The 22432-nt window shown below is 44.5% G+C and overlaps 1 protein-coding gene across 2 annotated transcripts in view; it reads right to left on the bottom strand.

The window, feature by feature from the left end:
• Positions 1-21433, bottom strand: part of LOC125457952 (alpha-1,4-N-acetylglucosaminyltransferase-like) — a 132317-nt gene extending 110884 nt beyond the window's left edge. The window contains exons 1-3 of one of the 2 annotated variants that reach the window (XM_048542774.2): positions 21349-21433; positions 17704-18221; positions 13724-14338 (exon numbers count right to left, since the gene is read on the bottom strand). In XM_048542774.2, coding sequence (XP_048398731.1) covers positions 13724-14338; positions 17704-18195 — 1107 coding nt within the window. In that variant the 5' untranslated portion in view covers positions 18196-18221; positions 21349-21433. Of the gene's footprint in view, positions 1-13723; positions 14339-17703; positions 18222-21348 lie in introns of those variants that run through there. The other variant, XM_059650948.1, reaches the window with a different exon arrangement.
• Positions 21434-22432: the final 999 nt, after the last annotated feature.

The following is a 22432-nucleotide window of genomic DNA, read 5'->3' as shown; positions in this document are numbered from 1 at the left end:
GTCCAGTGTTCAGTACCATTTATTTGTGTCATTCCCCCATTAAAATAAAATCTGGCCCCATTCAGCCTATCACCGCCAACAAAATAGAGTCAGTACTCCACAACAGAAACTGAAGAATGTACCATGGCTGAGTGTTGGTTTCGAACAGAAGTATCCAGTTCCAGTTGGACTTGAGATTTAGACAGAATGAAACAAAGCCTCAACATGAATAAAAACACAATCTTTCAGCAGGAATCAGCTCACACCAACATGTGGGACATCTTCACATGGTCCAACCCTGCAAGCACAATCATCTCCATGGCTTCACTCCAAAGTGCTCCAATGGGATGTCTCAGCTGAGGGCAAGGTGGCATGATGTCAGCTTCAGGATCATTCTCTCCAGCTCAGGGCGAAGCTGTTGGAGTGATTTGCTGGTTACTCTCAAACCTGGATTCCTTCCTCAAGATGGGTCCAAATGGCCTAAATCCAAACACTAGAAACAGCAGGAGCTTGGGATATTGGGGTGGAGTTACACTGTCCCCATCACATTAACCCACAGCTTGTTCGACCGGAACGTATGCAGGAGTGGTGATGCCCCGAGTGACAGGGCTTATCTAAGCCCCAAGAGAATTATAACCAGACGGTGCAAAATGCCATCCTTAGGCCTCACATCTGTAAGTTTATAGTGGGTGCAGTATAACTTCAGTCCAATTCATTAAGCACACTGTTTGTTTCTGGGCATGTTACATACTGACATTTCAATAATCAGTAAAGAAGCTGCTCCCATCACATTGATGATGACAGACAGATAGAACTCCCTCACAGAGGATCCCAGCGATATACTGGGATGAAATGTCTCTAACCAGTAGCTGTGCCTTACTCATTTACTAGCTCAAGACTAGTAGCTCCGGTTAAAGCCGTCTTTAATTGTTGGGCAGCTTGTGGAGTCTTTCTAGTCAAATTGTAACCACAACAGAACTACAAGCTCAAGTCCACAAAGTAACAGACCCCTTTAGTTCAGTTACAAAGACAGAGTCTGCAATGTTAATTAATTATATCAACACATATCCAAAAAATTATCCATATAATCAACAAATAGCAACAAAGCAAAGATTTCTATTATTTCACTGAAGATTCTTGAAGATCACATATATTAAGTGCAATCTCAGTGCAGGCAAAAGACACTACGTCAGCAAATAGATCATGTCAGTGTCAAAATTAAATATACCAAAGATTAAGGAATATATTGTACTATATACGAGCTGGTCGTTTCGCCCAGATAAGGGAGACTTCCTTATCTCTAAAGGCTGCTGCATTAGAGATATACCATTCACAACATTGTGTCTGAGGGCGATGATTGTGTTACTACAGACTTTTGAACAGATTTTATTAAGAAATACTGGACAAAGGGCTGTAAAATACTCATACAAATTTCCAGATAAGAAAGGGCAGTTGAAATGGTTTGCAGTGATTGGACTATAATCCAGAATGTGAGATAATAAGTTAAGATCTAAATGTCAAGTTGACCTGGATCAGGAGAGCATCTCCCAATGTTAAACTCATTGCCATTCTCTATACTGTGCATGGCCTAGTCCCAATGGCACCATGCGTTTCTGAACTGGACAAAAATAAAAATGCATTCATTTAAACCGTCATCCTCCAACATTTCCGCCCTTTGCAATCTGAGCCCCTACCAAAGACATTTTTCCTTCCCCACCCTTATGTGCTTTCCGGAGAGACCACTTGCTCCGTGACTCTCTTGTCTGCTCCAAACTCCCCTCCAGTCCCACCACCCCCGGCATTTTTCCTGCAACCGAAGCAAGTGCTACACCTGCCCCATACCTCCCCCCTCACCCCCATCCCAGGCCCTAGGAAGACTTTTCACATCAAACAGATGTTCACCTGCACGTGTGTTAATGTGATATACTGTATCCGCTGTTCCAGTTGTGGCCTCCTCTACATCAGAGAAACCAAACGGAGGCTTGGGGACCACTTTGAGGAATACCTTTTGACATCTTTTGACTTCAGGAATAGTGAAGTCACACTTCAGTGAGTTGTGTCAGCAATCGCTTTCATAACTTGTTGGAGAAATTTAAGGGCCTATTAAAGAGGCTCAGTTAATCACAGATGCACCTCTGAACCTTACTGTTCCAGATTCAAGTCCCACTCATGAGTAGAAAGTCAAGGCTGATATTCCAATGCGGTACTGTGGGAGCATTGTATTTTGGAGGTTTTGTCAAAGGGCCTGCTTGGAGGATGGAGAGATCTCCTGGTATTTTGAGATGACCGGGAAAGTTCAAATAGAATAACTGATCTCCCTTTATTCCAAGGAAGAATCCTAAACAATCACATTGAATACCATATTAAGAAGAATGGATCTTCAAGTGAACATGTCCAATTAATCAATAATTCAGTCAAAGGATGAGTGGGAAAGTCCAAATTAATCAACCCAGTTCACATAATAGAATAGAAATTTATTGTCAAGTGTACTTTTACATGAAAACTACAGTGAAAATTTTTATAACTCAACCCCAACACGGCACCAACATCAATGACAGAAGTGATACTTAATAGTGTTAATCTAAATTTAACTTTTCTTTATTAAATAAAATTAACTTCTGCTCCTGTCTTCTATGTTTCGGGCTGTCCTTGGTCATGAGTCACCAAAAACTAACGTGCAGTAACAAAACTGCAGTAATAAAACAAACACAGAAATTGCTGGAGAAACTCAGCAGGTCTGGCAGCATCTGTGCAGAGAAAGCAGAGCTAACCTTTCAAGTCTAGTGACTCTTCTTTAGGTAATATTAGCCTGAAGTAAAAGAAACTTAGAGTGAAGGAATCTTGCTGAAATTGAGTAGAATTGAATTGGTAAGAGTGTGTCTGGAACTATGCTATCATATTAATAAATATATATATATTTTCCCCTATAAAATCAAAGTGATAAAACAAGATGAGATATCACAACTCACAAATTCACATTCCGATTAAAATTACAAAGAAGATCACTCGCACGCTGCAAGATCTTCACAATATACAATATGAGCCTTACTGTCACAACCACATCTGTTGTCATGCTCTGCAACAGCTGTATTGTCATTTGTAGCTCATTGAGGGAAAGTGTTGATGATGTATTGGAGGGATACAAAAAGGGTCAACACTGCTATGTGTGGCTTACACATCAGTACAGGTTAGGGAATATTCTTCAAAGCACAGCAAATGCCATTCATGATCATTGAATCCAGTGCTGACATTGATATCTCTGAAGAAGAAAAATGAGACAGAGCCCGATGTTGGACAATGCCTTATGCATGTGAGAAAGTGCGTACACCATTTTTAACATGTTACTATTTTTTGATTTAACCTGTTTTTCTAATCAACCTGTTCAGAGATGTATTTACACACCTTGGGAGCAGATGGGTTTTGAACCTGGGCCTCCTAGGGTCAGGTCTCTAACCTCTGTGCCACAAGACTGCACCCTTTATAAAGTGAAGGCGTACCAGCTGGAGAACTACTTTGTCATCTTATTGCATCTGACAGAGTGCATTGTTGCATTAATACATATATTGGAATACTTAATCAGTTTAACATTGGAATGTACAATTAGTTCATTTGAAGCTACCATGCACACTTTCACCAACAGAGGGAGTCTGCCATAAGAAAAATGAAAAGGAAGCACCATACTGTGGAACAAAAAACAGAAGTTGCTGGAAAAGCTGCGCAGGTCTGGTAGCATCGGTGAAGAAATAAATCAGAGTTAACGTTTCGGGTCCGGTGACCCTTCCTCAGAAATTTGAAACAAAAAACAGAAAGTGCTGGAGAAATTCAGCAGATCTGGCAGCAGCTGTGCCGAGAGAAACAGAATTAATGTTTCGAATGCAATAGAACTCCATATCAGAATTAATATCCAACTAAAATCAACTGACCTTGAGTTCTGAAGGGGAGTCACACTGGATTCAAAGCATTAATTCTGTTTCTCTTTCCATGGATGCTGCCAGACCGGCTGGGTTACTCCAGCACTTATTGTATCCTTGAATCAGAAACTGGCTTGCTGAACGAAGACAGAGGGTGGTGGTTGATGGGAAATGTTCATCCTGGAGACCAGTTACTAGTGGTGTACTGCAAGGGTTGGTGTTGGGTCCACTGCTGTTTGTCATTTTTATAAATGACCTGGATGAGGGCATAGAAGGATGGGTTAGTAAATTTGCAGACGACACCAAGTTCGTTGGAGTTGTGGATAGTGAAGACGGATGTTGTAGGTTACAGAGAGACATAGATAAGCTGCAGAGCTGGGCTGAGAGGTGGCAAATGGAGTTTCATGCGGGCAAGTGTGAGGTGATGCACTTTGGTAGGAGTAACCGGAATGCAAAATACTGGGCTAATGGTAAGACTCTTGGTAGTGTAGATGAGCAGAGAGATCTCGATGTCCATGTACACAGATCCTTGAAAGTTGCCACCCAGGTTGACAGGGCTGTTAAGAAGGCATACAGTGTTTTAGCTTTCATTAATAGAGGGATCGATTTCCGGAACCATGAGGTTATGCTGCAGCTGTACAAAACTCTGGTGCTGCCGCACTTGGAGTATTGTGTACAGTTCTGTCACCGCATTATAAGAAGGATGTGGAAGCTTTGGAAAGGGTGCAGAGGAGATTTACTAGGATGTTGCCTGGTATGGAAGGAAGGTCTTACGAGGAAAGGCTGAGGGACTTGAGGCTGTTTTCATTAGAGAGAAGGTTGAGAGGTGACTTAATTGAGACATATAAAATAATCAGAGGGTTAGATAGGATGGATAGGGAGAGCCTTTTTCCTAGGATGGTGACGGCGAGCATGAGGGGGCATAGCTTTAAATTGAGGGGTGAAAGATATAGGACAGATGTCAGAGGTGGTTTCTTTACTCAGAGAGTAGTAAGGGAATGGAACGCTTTGCCTGCAACGGTAGTAGATTCACCAACTTTAAGTACATTTAAGTCGTCATCGGACAAGCATATGGAAGTACATGGAATAGTGTAGGTTAGATGGGCTTCAGATTGGTATGACAGGTCGGCACCACATTGAGGGCCGAAGGGCCTGTACTGTGCTGTAATGTTCTATGTTCTATGTTCTATGTCCTTAATTTAAATGTGAAGTTATTGCATGTTCATGCAGTTCCACATTCTGGCTGTTCTGTTAAAAGAACTTCAGTATCTGAATAGTTCCATTGATACATTAAAACACAGTCCACTTCCATTAACAAATCTTTTCTATCAATGCAATCTTTGGTTACCTCTGTTGTTTTTCTTGTTGTATCTGATTTGATGCTAATCGTTGCATTTCTGTCTCTACTGGTGACTCTGTGTTTCCCAATGCTTAACTTTTATTGGTTCAGGAGATCAGCTGTTGATCCCATCAGTCACGAAGGTCCAAAATGTGCTTTGGGTTTGCTGTGTTGTTATCAGCAAGTTACAGTTAAACAGAAGGGTGAGGGCAGCGGCAACAAAATTGAATCGGGTTTTGCTGCTCACTGCCCCACATCAGAAAGACACAGCATTTTCAGTTGATCTTAGAGACAAGGTGTTGTGGTCAAAGGTGACAGATATTACATTGAAGAGACGCACATGGTCAACAACCAAATCAAAAGCTACTGGAAATTAAGGTGTTTCAAAACATTCCAAAGGAAATTCAATGGATACTTAAAGGAAATTGACCTCCCATCATCGACCTAGGCATTGGTAGAAACAGGCCTGTTGTCCCTGCAAAGTCCTCCTCACTAACATCTAGGGGGTTAATGCCCAAATTGGGAGAGCTGCCTCACAGACTGGTCAAGCAACAGCCTGATATAGTTGTAGTAACACAATCATATCTTACAGGCAATGCCCCTGACACCACCATCACCGTCTCTGGATATGTCTTCTCACAGAGGTGGGACAGACCCTGCAGAGGTGACAGCATGAGTCTACAGTCAGGAACAAGATGCTCTGGGAATCCTCAACATTGACTCTGGACCCCATGAAGCCTCATGTTAAACATGGGCAAGGAAATCTCCTGCTGATTATCACGTGCCATCCTCCCTCAGCTGATGAATCCGTGCTCCTCTTTATTGAAAAACACTTTGAGATAGCACTGAGCGAGGCAACAACATAAAATGTACTCTGGGTGGGGGATTTAATGAACACTACCAAGAGTGGCTCAGCAGCAGCACTACTGATTGAGCTAGTCAGGTACTAAAGGGTAGAACTTAGTGGCAAGGGGGGGTCTGTGGCGGGTGGTGAGGGAGCCAAAAAGTGGGAAAAACATACTTGACCTCATCCTTAATAATCTGCCGGCTGGACATGTATCTGTCCATGACAGTATTGGTGAAAGCAACCAACACATTGTCCTCGTGGAGACGAAGTCCCACCTTCACATTGACAATAACATCCATTGTGTTGCGTGGCACTATCACCGTGCTAAATGGGACAGACTTTGAACAGATCTAGCAGCTCAAGATTGGGCATCCACAAGGTACAGTGTGCCATCAACAGCAGCAGAATTGTATTCCAGCACATTCTGTAACCTCATGGCCTGGCATATTCCCCACTCAACCATTACCATCAAGCCAGGGGATCAACCTGGCATTGGTGAGTGTCTGAATGTTTGTGGATGTGGTGCAGACAAAGGGGGCTGCTTTGTCCTGGATGGTGTCAAGCTTCTTGAGTGTTGTTGGAGCTGCCCCCATCCATGCAAGGGGGGGGGGGGGTAGTATTCCATCACACTCCTGACTTGTGCCTTGTAGATGGTGGACAGGCTTTGGGGAGTCAGGAGGTGAGTTATTTGCTGCAGTATTCCTAGCTTCTGGTCTGCTCTTATAGCAATTGTGTTTATGTAGCGAGTCCAGTACAGTTTCAGGTCAACTGTAACCCTCAGGATGTTGATAGTGGCGGATTCAGTGATGATAACACCATTGAATGTCAAGGGGCAGCACATACATGGCAACACCACCAACTGTAAATTCGCCTCTAAGCCACTCACCATCTTGACTTGGAAATATCTCGCCACTCCTTCACTGTTGCTGTCACTGGTTTGAAATCTTGGAATTCTCTCCCTAAGGGTATTGTGGTTCAATGCACAGCAAGTGGACTGCATTGCTTCAATAAGGCAGCTCACCACCATCTTCTCAAGGGAAGCTAGAAACAGGCAACAAATACTCCCCCAGCCAGTGATACCCATGTCCCATGAATGGACAAAAAAAAATTCCTTGAAGGCAGCAGGACAGGTGGATAGGCTGGTTAAGAAGGGTTATGGGACACTTGCCTTCATTGGTCAAGGCATTGAATATAAGAGCAAGGAGGTGGTGATGGCAGATATGCCAGATAGTGGAGCTCACTGCCTAAAATGGTGGTAGAAGCAGGACCCTGAAGACATTTCCGTACCATTTAGATGAAATACCAGAACATCAAAGGCTAGGGCCAAGTCCATTGCCAAAGCCAGTGCCATTTTAAAGCTCAGCCATGTAGCCAATCATATTCTAGGACCAGAATTTGCCTTTCATTGGGCAAATTATGGGAGGAAAACCAAAAAGCAATGTTTCTCAGGACACACAGGCGGTACAGTCGACACAAGCTATGATACAGGGACAACAGGCCGGGCCAAATCAGACTCACTAACTCTGGATATCATTACCCAGTGAAATTAAAATATTCAATGACCATCAAAATTGCCCAATTGCTCCTAACCAGAGATAATGGGAACTGCAGATGCTGGACAATCTGAGATAACAAAGTGTGGAGCTGGATGAACACAGCAGGCCTCAAGTCTCACAGATACCAGACACTAAGAGAAATTAACAACTTATTCTTAACACTTTAGCAGAGCAAAGTTAAACAACAAGGTAATCTAATTAATATCAATGATTTAAGCCCAATTCTGGTAATGTCTCCTATAGCCTCTTCCATCAGACAAAAGATACAGAGGCTTGAATACACACACACACACACACACACACACACACACACACACACACACACACACACACACACACACACACACACACACACACCAGTGGGTTCAAGAAAAGTTTCTCTCCTGCAGTTATTAGAGTAATGAATGGGCACTCTAACTTCAAATAATATTGATCTTGTTAATGTTAATCTTGTTCCAAGCACCATCTGTGCAGTGTAACCTGCATGCCTCATTCTGTCAAAGCACCCTATGAACTGTATGTCCTTGCTTACTATGATCTGCCTGTACTGCTCACAAACAAAGCTTTTCACTGGCTTTTTTGGCTGCATCAACAAATCAAATCAAACTTTGATTGTAACTCCCACTCTCACATATAAACAGACAGGCACTTGATGGATAAGTGAAAATAAAAATAAAAGAGTTATAATTGGTGAATTCACCGAACCATTTCAATGATGAGCAATAAACCTTCATGAAATTGTTTGAATGATGCCTACTATTGCAGTCATTTGGGATTGGATCTTGCTTGAATTCTGGAGTCATTGGTCAATGCAAACAGATTCCAGCAGGATCTTTTTAAGACACCAAAACACTCTAGAGTTAAATGAGCTAGTCTCCCATGCTAACATTTTGTTCTGGGCCAGCAACAGTGTTCCAATAGAGCTTAACACAAACTGGACGAACAACACCTCAATTTCCTCTTCGGCGCTTTATAGTCTCTAGGATTCAATATTGAGTTACAAAACTTCAGAACATGCGTCTGTGCTCCATTTTTCTAACATTTCCTTCTCCCATCGTCAGCCTTGCCTGTCTGTGTCTAGTTTACTTTTTTCTTGGCAGACAGAACATATTTTCTCCCTTCCACACCTCTATTTGGATTAAGTTTTCATCTGTTTCTGCATTGCTCATCTGTTCCACTTGCTTTTCCTCCCCCTCTGTCAACAGCATAAAAACATCCAATTCCCAACCTCTCCCAGTTCTGAAGAGGAGTTGTATACAATTTGAAATGCTAATTGTGTTTCTGTCGCCACACAAATGTGATGTGACATATTGAGTTGATCCAGCATGACTTATTTTACTATGAGATCTCCCACACCTACAGCATTTTGTTTTCGTTATGCTTCACTACATTAGTCAACTTTGGACTGGAACTGAACTGGAAAACAAAAGTGGTTTGCACCTCCCAGGGACAGATCCTTGTAATTGAGGTGGATAGATTATACCTCACAATGTCAGTAAACCCTTTCAGATCAGTAGCGCTTACTACTCGATACAACAATGCAGAGACCTCAGTGGTTGCTTCTAATCAAGGCAGAGATCAATAGATTTCTATACATTAAAGAGATTAAGGATATGCGGTTCATGCAGGAAAAGTGAGATAGGGTGGAAAATCAATCATGGTTTAGTTAAATGATGGAGTAGGCCAAATGGCCAGCTCCTGCTCCTCTGTCTATTCATCCGCATTGATAAACATTGACCAGAGCCCCAATGGAAACTCTCCTGTCAATCTTCAAGATGCCTCCACAGGAACTTTGGCATCTACCTGGGACAACGCTTGATGCAATGGCTTGACATTTTCTTCCAAAAGACAGCAACTCTGATACTCCCTCAGGACCATGTGGAATGTCGGCCAGGAATCAACTCCTGGGACAGGGGCCAAAAACAACAATCGTCAGGTCCAGAGGCAGGAGTTTGACCAACTGACCCACTGCTGACACCAAGTGCTGGTGTTGGCCTAGACCCTGTCTACACACATGAGTAGTCCCAGTTCTGTCTGAAGAGTGGATCTCCTCAGTAAGTATGTCCCTCTGAAGCTGAGTGTTGAAATGTCCCCATGACATTCACCGTCCCACACCTCCTGGCTGTTGTATTCATGAATCTGGGACTGAAAATGTGTTTGATTCCGTCTCCCCGTGTAGGACATCATTGCAAGGACACAGATACCATGGTATCTAGGCCCAGTCAGGTCAATGTTTCCCCATCACTCTCATGCTCAAAGACCTACACTGGCTCCTGGTCCGGCAAAACCTCAAAATTAATTTATTTTGTTTGCTCTCACCGTGGCTTCGCTCTCCTTATCTCTACAAACTCCTCCTGCATTTAAAGCTTTTGGGGAATCCATGCTTATCCACTCTGACCACTTCCTTGTCTCTGGTTTTAATCAGCCTGCCATTAGAGACCATGCCTTCAGCTGCTCTAGAATTCCTCCAGTATTCTTTGCTGTCACTTTGCTATCTCATTTCAATCTAGATCTTTCTATACTTAATGTCCCATTACATAGTTTGGTGTCAAGATATATTTGATGTTCATCCTGTGAAAAACTTTGTGAAGTTTTTACTCTTGTTGAAGTCACTACATAAATGCAAACTGTTGTTTTCTGTCTAGTCCTATTTTTCAACTTAACTATAGCTCAGTAGCTAATGGCCCAAAGCCAAGGGTACATTGGTCAGGCCCTGACTCAGGGGCAGCCCTTGTTCAGTCCAGTCCTTCTGGATTGTTTGGTTGGTGGAGGTGTCCGGGGGTGGGGGGGGAGGGGGAGGTTGGAGACAGGAAACAATATCCAGGACTGCTTCAGAGAACAGAGAACAAACTTTAAAAATCCTGCAGGAAATGTTAATGCTCAACTCAAACCTGCTGACTCAATCCAACAGAGACAAATGAAATCAACAGCAAACTGAACCCTTTCCAAACCAATTTATTGTATCAAAATCATTAGCAGAGGCTTACATGTACTTGCACCATTGAGAATATAGAAACACAGCAGTCATTTAAAGAGAGATCCATTGTCGTGTGTTAGCTGATTAATCAGTTAAGAAGGCAGAAAACTAAAACTTTTACTTGAACTTCATTCTCCACCAGGAAACAAAAATAACCTGACAACATTTGAAACATAAGTAAACATGCAGAAATATGTGCGTCATTTTGGATCTGTCAGATCAAAGTGACTTTCTGAAGCCAATTTCAGTGTCAGGCATAACCTTATTGTTCATGCAGGCAGAATCACCAACATTAAACCCCACATTCCACAAATCCCTGTCACAGTCAATAAACAGAGGCAGAGTGATCAGGAACACAATGGTTGTGCAATTCCTTCAAGAGACAGGTTTGCAGGAATGTTCTTGAGTTCCTAAAGTAGAATGACAGAGAGTCAAAGTTTAACTGTTCCTGATTCGATTAAAGTAATCACAGTGCTTACTGAGCAGAAAGTAACATATTAATAAAGAGAAGACTAAGCCCTGAGTTCAGAGATACAGAAGATTGGATTTCCATTTCCTGTGTCCCATGACACCTGCAGAATCTGTTACAGATGCTGGAAAGTGATGGGCAGGAATTCTGACAGACAGAGAGATTGCCGTGACATTCCAATTTTGGGATTAAGAAGGTCTGCAGTCCTCCAGGCCACTGCTGACTGGTTTGTTAATGAGGAGCAGAACAATCATTGGCGGTGGATGGGGGGAGGAGGGTGCGCTTAAGATCCTTCAGGCTTGTATGTACAGAATCCAGCTCAGACAGGACAGCTCCTTTATGGTGTGAATTACTCCAGGGAGAAACTAGAGGCTGGGTGATAAGAGGGAAAGGGAGTGTTAGACCTGGGCCAGTGGTTGGATTAATCTCCAGCTTGTTGGAGAAATATCTGATGGTCAAAAGGGAAATAGTACCTGTCTTTTCCCAGACCCCATTTCTCTCTCTACATCTCTCCTCCTGTCACCCAAGGCAGCAAGTAAAACAGAAACACAATTCTTACCATGACTCAGTGATAATGGGAACTGCAGATGCTGGAGAATCCAAGATAACAAAGTGTGAAGCTGGATGAACACAGCAGGCCAAGCAGCATCTCAGGATCACAAAAGCTGATGTTTCGGGCTTAGACCCTTCATCAGAGAGGGGGATGGGGAGAGGGAACTGGAATAAATAGGGAGAGAGGGGGAGGCGGACCGAAGATGGAGAGAAAAGAAGATAGGTAGAGAGGACAGTATAGGTGAGGAGGTAGGGAGGGGATAGATCAGTCCAGGGAAGACGGACAGGTCAAGGAGGTGGGATGAGGTGGTAGGTAGGAAATTGAGGTGCGGCTTGAGGTGGGAGGAAGGGATGGGTGAGAGGAAGAACAGGTTAGGGAAGTGGAGACAGGCTGGGCTGGTTTTGGGATGCAGTGGGGGGAGGGGAGATTTTGAAGCTTGTGAAGTCCACATTGATACCATTGGGCTGCAGGGTTCCCAAGTGGAATATGAGTTGCTGTTCTTCCAACCTTCGAGTGGCATCATTGTGGCACTGCAGGAGGCTCATGATGGACATGTCGTCTGAGGAATGGGAGGGGGAGTTAAAATGGTTCTCGACTGGGAGGGGGGTGCAGTTGTTTGTTGTGAACTGAGCGGAGGTGTTCTGGAAAGTGCTCCCCAAGCCTCTGCTTGGTTTCCCCAATGTAGAGGAAGCCACACTGGGTACAATGGATACAATATACGACACTGGCAGATGTGCAGGTGAACATCTGCTTGATATGGAAGGTCATCTTGGAGCCTGGGATAGGGGTGTGGGATGAGGGGTGGGGGCAAGTGTAGCACTTCCTGCGGTTGCAGGGGAAGGTGCCGGGTGTGGTGGGGTTGGAGGGGAGTGTGGAGCGGACAAGGGAGTCGCAGAGAGAGTGGTCTCTCCAGAAGGCAAACAAGGGTGGGGATGGAAAAATAGCCTATGTGGTGGGGTCTGATTGTAGATGGCGGAAGTGTCGGAGGATGATACGTTGTATCCAGAGGTTGGTGGGGTGGTATGTGAGAATGAGGGGGATCCTCTGGGGGTGGTTGTGGCGGGGGCGGGGTGTGAGGGATGTGTTGCGGGAAATGAGGGAGACGCGGTCAAGGGCGTTCTCGACCACTGCGGAGGGAAAGTTGCGGTCCTTGAAGAAGGTGGACATCTGGGATGTGCGGGAGTGGAATGCCTCATCCTGGGAGCAGATGTGGTGGATGCGGAGGAATTGGGAATAGGGGATGGAATTTTTGCAGGAGGCTGGGTGGGAGGAGGTGTATTCTAGGTAGCTGTGGGAGTCAGTGGGCTTGAAATGAACATCACTTTCTAGCTGGTTGCCCGAGATGGAGACTGTGAGGTCCAGGAAGGTGAGGGATGTGTTGGAGATGGCCCAGGTGAACTTGAGGTTCGGGTGGAAGGTGTTGGTGAAGTGGATGAACTGTTCGAGCCCCTCTGGGGAGCAAGAGGCGGCGCCGATACAGTCATCAATGTAACAGAGGAACAGGTGGGGTTTGGGGCCTGTGTAGGTGTGGAAGAGGGACTGTTCCACGTAGCCTACAAAGAAGCAGGCATAGCCTGAGCCCATGTGGGTACCCATGGCCACCCCCTTTGTCTGTAGGAAGTGGGAGGAATCGAAAGAGAAGTTGTTGAGGGTGAGGACGAGTTCGGCTAGGTGGTTGAGGGTGTCGGTGGAGGGGGAGTTGGTCGGGCCTGTGGGACAGGAAGAAGCGGAGGGCCTTGAGGCCATCTGCATGAGGAATACAGATGTATAGGGACTGGACGTCCATGGTGAAAATGAGGTGTTGTGCTCCTGAGATGCTCCTTACCATGACTCAGCAGTCTCGCAGATAGCTGCAAGATCCCAGTGAACGTACAATGAGATGGAGCCAAATGAGACTCCATTTGTGAGCCACAGTGATTGATTTGCTTAGCAGTGACATTTGTAATGATTAACAATCAGTGTAAAAATGCTGGTTAACATGTCCCAGAAAGAAAAACCACCAAAACTGTTCCAAGAGTCATCCTGCTCTGACCTGCCTTGTATACTTTAACATGGAGGATCAGTATGACTGGGATGTTCGTTGAAGATGTGACTATTTTTTTTCAGGTTTTTCTTTCTGTAATGGAATAGATTTGTAGGTGCTTGGACAGTATTCACTGAAGAAGTATTCTATTATCGATCGACTACCTTTGATTTCAACTTTCCGATGACCAATCATATAATTCCAGATATGCACTCCATTGGTCTTTGAGAATTCATTTTCAATAGTATCATTGTTCTTATTCCATTTATTTTTTTGAAAGTACCTTCCCCAATTTGGATATGGAACTGGGTAGAACCAGTTGCTGGACAAGAACACAATCCCTTTGCAATCTTTGTTGAGGAAGTCATTGAGATTATCAGTACCGCACCATTTCTTCAACATCCGGGTCATCAAGGTAGGTCCCTGATGGCCCCAAGCTGCTCCATTGTATTTGTCAACAAAATCTTTTAAGCACATCTTGACAAAAGAATGTGAGCGGTTAAACCCCAAAGCTGCATTATTAGCGTAATTACTTGATTGTTCACAGAGGAAGTTTTGGAACTTCAAGGGTTTGAGTGAAATGATATCCGTGTCCAGATAGATGCCCCCGTACTTCCACAGCAAGGCAAGCCGACAGCCATCTGCAAGTACATGGAGCCAATGCCTTTCCTTGCTGGGATCTACCTGGAACAGAGCAAAGGTTCTTATTAATTCTGCCTACTCCTGCTCCACTGGACTCATCTTTTCCCATCTTGACTTGATTTTTTATCTCCCCTTGTCCAGTCTCTTCCCACTTCCATCTGTAATTCTTCTGATGCTTTCAGAATTTCCGATTCATAGGTTCCTGTCGCCTCCTCTTCACCATAGATGTGCAATCCCTTTACACATCCAGCCCCCATCAGGATGGTCTCATAGACCATCCCACGTCCCCAGAATATCAACCTGAGTTTTGGATCATCTTTCAATGAGAGTGCAAGCTTCCAGTCACAATCCTGCACAATGAACCATCAAACACTTTTTTGCAGCAGCCTTGGTCAGATTCAAAATAATTTTATTGACATTGGTTGCTTTCTAGGAAAGCTTAAAAATATTCAGTGAATGTGGCATCACTGACTGGGTCAGCATTTATTCCCTGTCCCTAATTGCCCTTGAAATGGTTGTGGTCATCTGCCTTTTTGAACGATTTGGTTTCGGTGCACCCATGGTACTTTGTTACTGTACTGAGGAGGAGAAAATAGATGAAGCCCAGTGATAGCCCAATGATTGGAAAGGTCAGAAACAAAGACAGAAAGAGCTTGAGAAAGTCTATAATGTCAACTCTTGATCTTCTACTCTTCAGTGAGAGAAGTCCCAGCTTATCCCACCTCTCCTCATAACTCAAATCCTTCAGGCCCAGTAACATCCTTGTAAATCATTTCAGCACGTCCTCCAAGTTAATTATATGCTTCCTGTAGCAGGGTGGCTGAAATTGTATACAGTACTTCAAAAGTGGCCTCATCAACATCCTGTACAACCTCAACACGATGTCCCAACTCCTACACTCAATGGTCTGAGCAATGACGGTACCCTCCAGTCTTCCGGCACCTCACCCATTGCTGTAAACGATATAATCATCTCTGTCAGGGGGCCCACAATTTCTTTCCTAGCTTCCCACAATGTCCTGGGACATACTTGATCAGGTCTCGCAGATTTATCCACCTTTATGTTTTTTTATAAGACCTCCAGCACCTCCTGTTCTGTAATGTGGTCTGTTTTCAAGACATACTATTTAATACCAGAGTTCCTTAGCCTCTCTGTCTTTCTTCACAGTAAATACTGATGTGAAATAACCACTCAGTATCTCTTCCATCTCTTATGGTTGCACACATAAACAAACTTGTTGAGGTCTAAGGGGCCTTAATCTCTCCCTAGATGTTCTTTTGCTCTTAATGTAGTGGTAGAATCACTTTGGATTATCATTAGCTTCATCTGCCAAGGCTATCTCAAATCCCCTTTTTGCCCTTCTGATTTACCTCTTAAGAATGCCCCGACTCCTCTTATACTCTTCAAGAAATTCACTTGATCCCAGTTGTCTATATCTGATGTGTACCTCTTATTCTTGACCAGAGCTTCAATATCTCTCACTATCCAGCCTTTCCCTACTCCTGCCAGCCTTGCCTTTCACTCTAACAGTAACAACTGCTTCTGCACTCTGTATTAGGTCAAATGAGTTCACACTGAAGTACTGACCTTATGATGATGACAGGTGGACAATTTATGGAAATAAATAATTCCTGCAGCTACAACTGAGACAAGTGGTTTGCTTCATCGCAACTTGCACGCAATGAACTAACTGACTCTTGAGCCTTCTGTCAATCACAAACTGACTTCAATCCTGAGCTTCTGCAGCCTCTAACTGACAGCTCCCTGTTTAACTGATGAAGAAAATATTTTATCCTGGTTCCCCTCCAGCTCTGTGTCACGGTTGCCTAGTTCAGTCACCAATTAAAACTGCTACTATCCTCCTGGGAATGGTTTCCCTGACAGCTCCTGTCTAAGCCCCACCCTCTGTGCTTAAATGAATGGAATAATTACAAAAGAATTTAGGTTTAAAATTAACTGGTATAGTGTTCTGTGGATGGGGTCTTTCAAATTAACACACCCAATCACTAAACAAAGTGCAGTCTGAATCATTGAGATAAACATTGATTTTCAGAAAGGAAATGAACCAAGGCTTCTCTCAGAGATAATGGGAACTGCAGATGCTGGAGAATTCCAAGATAATAAAATGTGAGGCTGGATGAACACAGCAGGCCAAGCAGCATCTCAGGAGCACCAAAGCTGACGTTTCGGGCCTAGACCCTTCATCAGAGAGGGGGATGGGGAGAGGGAACTGGAATAAATAGGGAGAGAGGGGAAGGCGGACCGAAGATGGAGAGTAAAGAAGATAGGTGGAGAGAGTATGGCTCCACACTGCCCTCCAACCCCACGACACCCGGCACCTTGCCCTGCAACCGCAGGAAATGCTACACTTGCCCCCACACCTCCCCCCTCACCCCTATCCCAGGCCCCAAGATGACATTCCACATTAAGCAGAGGTTCACCTGCACATCTGCCAATGTGGTATACTGCATCCACTGTACCCGGTGTGGCTTTCTCTACATTGGGGAAACCAAGCGGAGGCTTGGAGAGGGCTTTGCAGAACACCTCCGCTCAGTTCGCAACAAACAACTGCACCTCCCAGTCGCAAACCATTTCCACTCCCCCTCCCATTCTTTAGATGACATGTCCATCATGGGCCTCCTGCAGTGCCACAATGATGCCACCCGAAGGTTGCAGGAACAGCAACTCATATTCTGCCTGGGAACCCTGCAGCCTAATGGTATCAATGTGGACTTCACCAGTTTCAAAATCTCCCCTTCCCCTACTGCATCCCTAAACCAGCCCAGTTCGTCCCCTCCCCCCACTGCACCACACAACCAGCCCAGCTCTTCCCCCCCACCCACTGCATCCCAAAACCAGTCCAACCTGTCTCTGCCTCCCTAACCGGTTCTTCCTCTCACCCATCCCTTCCTCCCACCCCAAGCCGCACCCCCATCTACCTACTAACCTCATTCCACCTCCTTGACCTGTCCGTCTTCCCTGGACTGACCTATCCCCTCCCTACCTCCCCACCTACACTCTCTTCACCTATCTTCTTTACTCTCCATCTTCGGTCCGCCTCCCCCTCTCTCCCTATTTATTCCAGTTCCCTCTCCCCATCCCCCTCTCTGATGAAGGGTCTAGGCCCGAAACGTCAGCTTTTGTGCTCCTGAGATGCTGCTTGGCCTGCTGTGTTCATCCAGCCTCACATTTTATTATCTAAGGCTTCTCTCAGATTTGCCTGCACCCCGAAACTGAAATCCAATCTAAAACCCACAGGGATACCAATCCAATTATCATTATCATATGTATAGATACTGGGGTTTAGTTCATCAGTGTAGAGTTTACTGTTTCATTTGTTATTTTCATGGCCAACAGCAGCTTTTACCATCCACAAATGAAGCAGACAGCTTTGCACAATTCCTTACCTTCTCATACCATCCAGCCAAGGGAGTGTTGCTGAATAATTCTTCAGGGCTCAAGGACAAGATAATCACATTCTTTAACGAAGAAAGTAGAGCAATGCCTTTGTACTCAGGTTCTCGATACATGGATACACTCCCATTGAATGCATTCATGAAAAAATAAACCGGTTTGTTTGGGTTCAGTTTAGCTGCTGATTCAATGCTGCACATGACCAGTGGGGAAGGGTTTAGTTCACTGGAGCTCTGTAAAAACATAATTCCGGGCTCTGTGGTTGGGTGTGGACGTCTCACATTCACTGTGTTTTCAGGGGTGGCCTGAGCAGACATGACTGAATTCGTTTGGCCAACGGAGGCTATTTTGGGCAAGTGGTTTGCCAGTATGATTGTAAACTCATTCACTCTAAATAAAACGTTATCAAATGAGGGGCTTATGAAAAGGAAGATGACGAATATTAGTGTTAGGAAAATTAACGTGAATGTCTGACACCTTTTCATCACTGGAGATGATTTTTCAATGATCCCTGTAAACAGAAAGAGTGACTTAGAAGTAAAATAGACAATAGACAATAGGTGCTGGAGTAGGCCATTCAGCCCTCCTAGCCAGCACCACCATTCACTATGATCATGGCTGATCATTCACAATCAGTATCCTGTTCCTGCCTTATTCCCATAACCCTTGATTCCACTATCTTTAAGAGCTCTGTCCATCTCTTTCTTGAAAGTATCCAGAGAGTTGGCCTCCACTGCCTTTTGGGGCTGAGCATTCCATATATTCACCATTCTCTGGGTGAAGAAGTTTTTCCTCAACTCTGTTCTAAATGGCCTACCCCTTATTTTTAAACTGTGTCCTCTGGTTCTGGGCTCACCCATCAGCGGAAACAAGCTTCCTGCCTCCAGAGTGTCCAATCTCTTAATAATCTTATATGTCTCAATCAGATCCCCTCTCACCCTTTTAAACTCAAGTGTATACAAGCCCAGTCGCTCCAATCTTTTGACATATGATAGTCCCGCCATTCCGGGAATTGACCTTGTGAACCTATGCTGCACTCCCTCAATAGCAAGAATATTCTTCCTCAAATTGGGAGACCAAAACTGCACACAATACTCCAGGTGCAGTCTCACCAGGGTCCTGTACAGCTGCAGAAGGACCTCTTTGATCCTATACTCGATTCCTCTTGTTATGAAGACCAGCATGCTATTAGCTTTCTTCACTGTCTGCTGTACCTGCATGCTTGCTTTCATTGACTCATGTACAAGAACACCTAGATCTCGTACTTCCCCTTTACCTAACTTGACTCCATTGAGATAGTAATCGCAGTGGTCCAGTTGACTATCTCAAAATAGTCCAGTTGCGAAATTATACAGTCGTATCTTTGCCAAAAATCAATTATGAATTCAAAAGCAAAATGCATTGCTTGCTGGAAATTAGAATAAAAGTTGCCAATGTGGAACAGCTCAGCAGGTTTGGCAGCATTGGTAGAGACAGAAATGGATTTGATGGGTGGATGTTTCTCCTTCTGGTGGTACCAAAATTAAAGGTGGGCAGTGAAGTCAGTTGGAGAAGAGTCATAAATGCAAATTATCATTGAGAGAAACTCGATGATTTAAGTTCTTTGTCCTCCAGATGAGGTTTGAACTGTCGAATTGCAGTTGTTGAAGGATGTATCTGCACACGTAAATTCTCCCTAAAGAATTACTTGTAGCTGGAATTAATTAGTCTTTCCCAACTAACACCAATATCAACCCTACAATAAATGCAGCAATATATACTCCACGTGATATCAAGAATTAGCCAAGTGCACTGCGCACAGGAAGGAAGCCCACACCATCCAGAACAAACTGATTGGCACCAACTTGAACACACTCACTCATCACTATTGGTGTTCCATGGCCGCTGTGTGTATGACCTGCGAAGTACACTGCAGAAATACACAAAGCTTCCCCTCAGTGCATCTTCCAAACAAGCTACCACAACCAACTCCAAGGACATGGGAACACCACCAGCTGCAAGTTTCTCCCCAGTAGACACAAACCCGACTTGGAACCCTCACTGTTCCTTCTACACTGTTGGTTCAAACTCCTGCAGACTCTTCCTCACAGGATTCTGGATATATCTACAGCATGCAGGTTGCAGCATGCCAAAAGGCAAGAGATTGGACACTGGGCTTATAGTCCAGAACCCCAGGTTAATGTTCCGGGACCATGGGCTCAAATCTCACCAAGACAGATGGTGAAATTTCAATTCAGTAAAAAACAATCTGGAATTAAAAGCTAACCAAATGGAAAGGCCATCAGGTTCACTAATGTCCTTCCCTGATCTGGCCTACATGTGGCTCAAGAACCACAGCAATGTGGTTAACTCTTACCCTCTGAAATGGTCCAAATAAGCCACACGATGGGCAATTAGATTAGATTATATTCCCTACAGTGTGGAAACAGGCCCTTCGGCCCAACAAGTCCATACTGCCCCTTGAAGCATCCCACCCAGACCCATCCCCCTGAACACTGTGGGGAATTTAGCACGGCCAGTCCACCCAGCCTGCACATCTTTGGACCGTGGGAGGAAACCCACACAGACACGGGGAGAATGTGCAAACTCCACACAGACAGTCACCCGAGGCTGGAATTGAACCTGGGTCCCCAGCGCTGTGAGGTTGCAGTGCTAACCACTGAGCCACCGTGCCGCCCTAATTAGGACACAGGCAATAAATGCTGGCCCAACCAATGACTCCCACATCACATGAATGAACAAATAAAAGATTAAAAGACATTCCAGCAACGTCATAACTCCTGACATGGGTGAATGGATATAAAATAAAACATTCACTCCAGCAGCAGAAAGGTGCTGGGTGCAAGGGTATAAACAAAAAAATTGCTGGATGGACTCAGTAGGTCATTAGTGGAGAGAAACAGAGTTAATGCTTCCAGTCAGGTGTGACTCTTGTTCAGAATTGCAAAGTGCTGATCAGTGTGCTGGTATTTACTCTGTTTACCAAGGAAGAGAAGCACACTCAGGGCAGCCTTAGCATCGGTTCCACACACTGCTCCTCCCCGTTGTCAACAACAGGAATCCCAGCATTTCCAGCCCTCTGCAATTCCAAAGAAGAATCATGGGACTCAATGTGTCTCTCTCTCTCTCTCGTCATGAGAAGCTCTTTGACCTGTTGAGTGTCTTCAGCTTGAATCCTTTCTTCCATTATTCTCATCTTTTTGTGATCAAACAGGGATTGGAAATGCCAGAAACAGGCTCTCCCAGTTTAACCATCTCTTGCCATTTTTCAGCTGCTCTGCCTGACTGAGTTGCTCACTGCACCTTCAGGGAAACCTCAGTGAGAAGCTGATTGTTTAGTTTCAAAGAAACCAGCATTGAAAACAGTCCCTGTTTCTCTTACAAATCACACATATTTAACATTACATTGTACTGGCTCAACAATCAATGTATGATTGGCTCTAACCAGTTTAACATTCTGAAAGAGCAACACTGCCAAACACAATTGCTTGCACTGTCTGATTTTGTCTAATTTATATTATTCCCAGGACTGCTCTCTAACTAGAAAAAAAATAAGAATAAAAAGAACAACTGCTTTTCAAATATAATTTGAATACCCCGACGATGTGACAGAGGAAGAATTTTAAGGTAGTTCTCACCGACTGGATGAATTGACTCAGTGACTGCGCTGTTTTGTACAATGGCCTGAACAGGAAGAAGTTGCTTTCACATTCAGGAGTCGACTGGGTATAAAAATGTAGACGGAAAGGCTCACTTCGGGTGTGTCACTACATAAGTTCGGTTGTAAAGATTTTCCTGATTAAGGGAACAATATCCTTCAGGGTGGGCAATGGCCTAGTAGTATTATTGCTGGACTGTTAATCCAGCAGCCCAAATAACGTTCTGGGGACCAAGGGTTGAATCTCACCTCGGTAGATGGTGGAATTTGAATTCAATAAATATGTGGAATTAAAAATCTTATGATGACCATGAATCTATTGTCGATTGTTGTTTGTCGGAAAAACCCATCTGGGTCACTAATGTCCTTTAGGGAAGGAATCTGCCATCCTTACCTGGTCTGACCTACACGTGACTCCAGACACAAATCAATGTGTGGTTGACTCTCAACTGCTCTCTGAGCAATTACGGATGGGTAATATATGCTGCCCCTGGGGAGGAAACCTGCTGCCCTCACCTCATCCGGCATACGTGTGACTCCAGACCCACAGCAATGTGGTTGACAATCACCTGCACTCTGAAATGGCCAAGTGTACCATTCAGTTGTACCAATTGCTACAAAGACTCAAAGAAATGAAACTGGATGGATCACCTGGCCTCGACCTAGGCATCAGAAAAGACAACGGCAGATTGGCTCTGTCGACCATGCAAAGTCCTCCTCACTAACATCTGGGGGCTAGTGTCAAAGTCGGAAAAGCTGTCTCACGGACGAGTCAAGCAACAGCCTGACACAGTCATACTCACAGAATCATAATTTACAAACAATGACCCAGACACCACCATCACCATTCCTGGATATGTCCTGTCCCACTGGAAGGACAGGACTGGCAGAGGGGGCAGCATAGTGGTAATCAGTCAGGAGGGTGGTGCTCTAGGAGTCCTCAATGTTGACTCCAGACCTTATGATCTCATGGGTTCAAGTTAAACATGGGCAAGGAAACCTCCTGCTGATTACCACATAATGTCCTCCCTCAGCTGATGAATTAGTACTCCTCAATGTTGAAC

Source organism: Stegostoma tigrinum, chromosome 14, assembly GCF_030684315.1.
Source record: "Stegostoma tigrinum isolate sSteTig4 chromosome 14, sSteTig4.hap1, whole genome shotgun sequence".
NCBI classification, from domain to species: Eukaryota; Metazoa; Chordata; class Chondrichthyes; order Orectolobiformes; family Stegostomatidae; genus Stegostoma; species Stegostoma tigrinum.
This window is presented reverse-complemented; position numbering and strand designations above follow the sequence as displayed.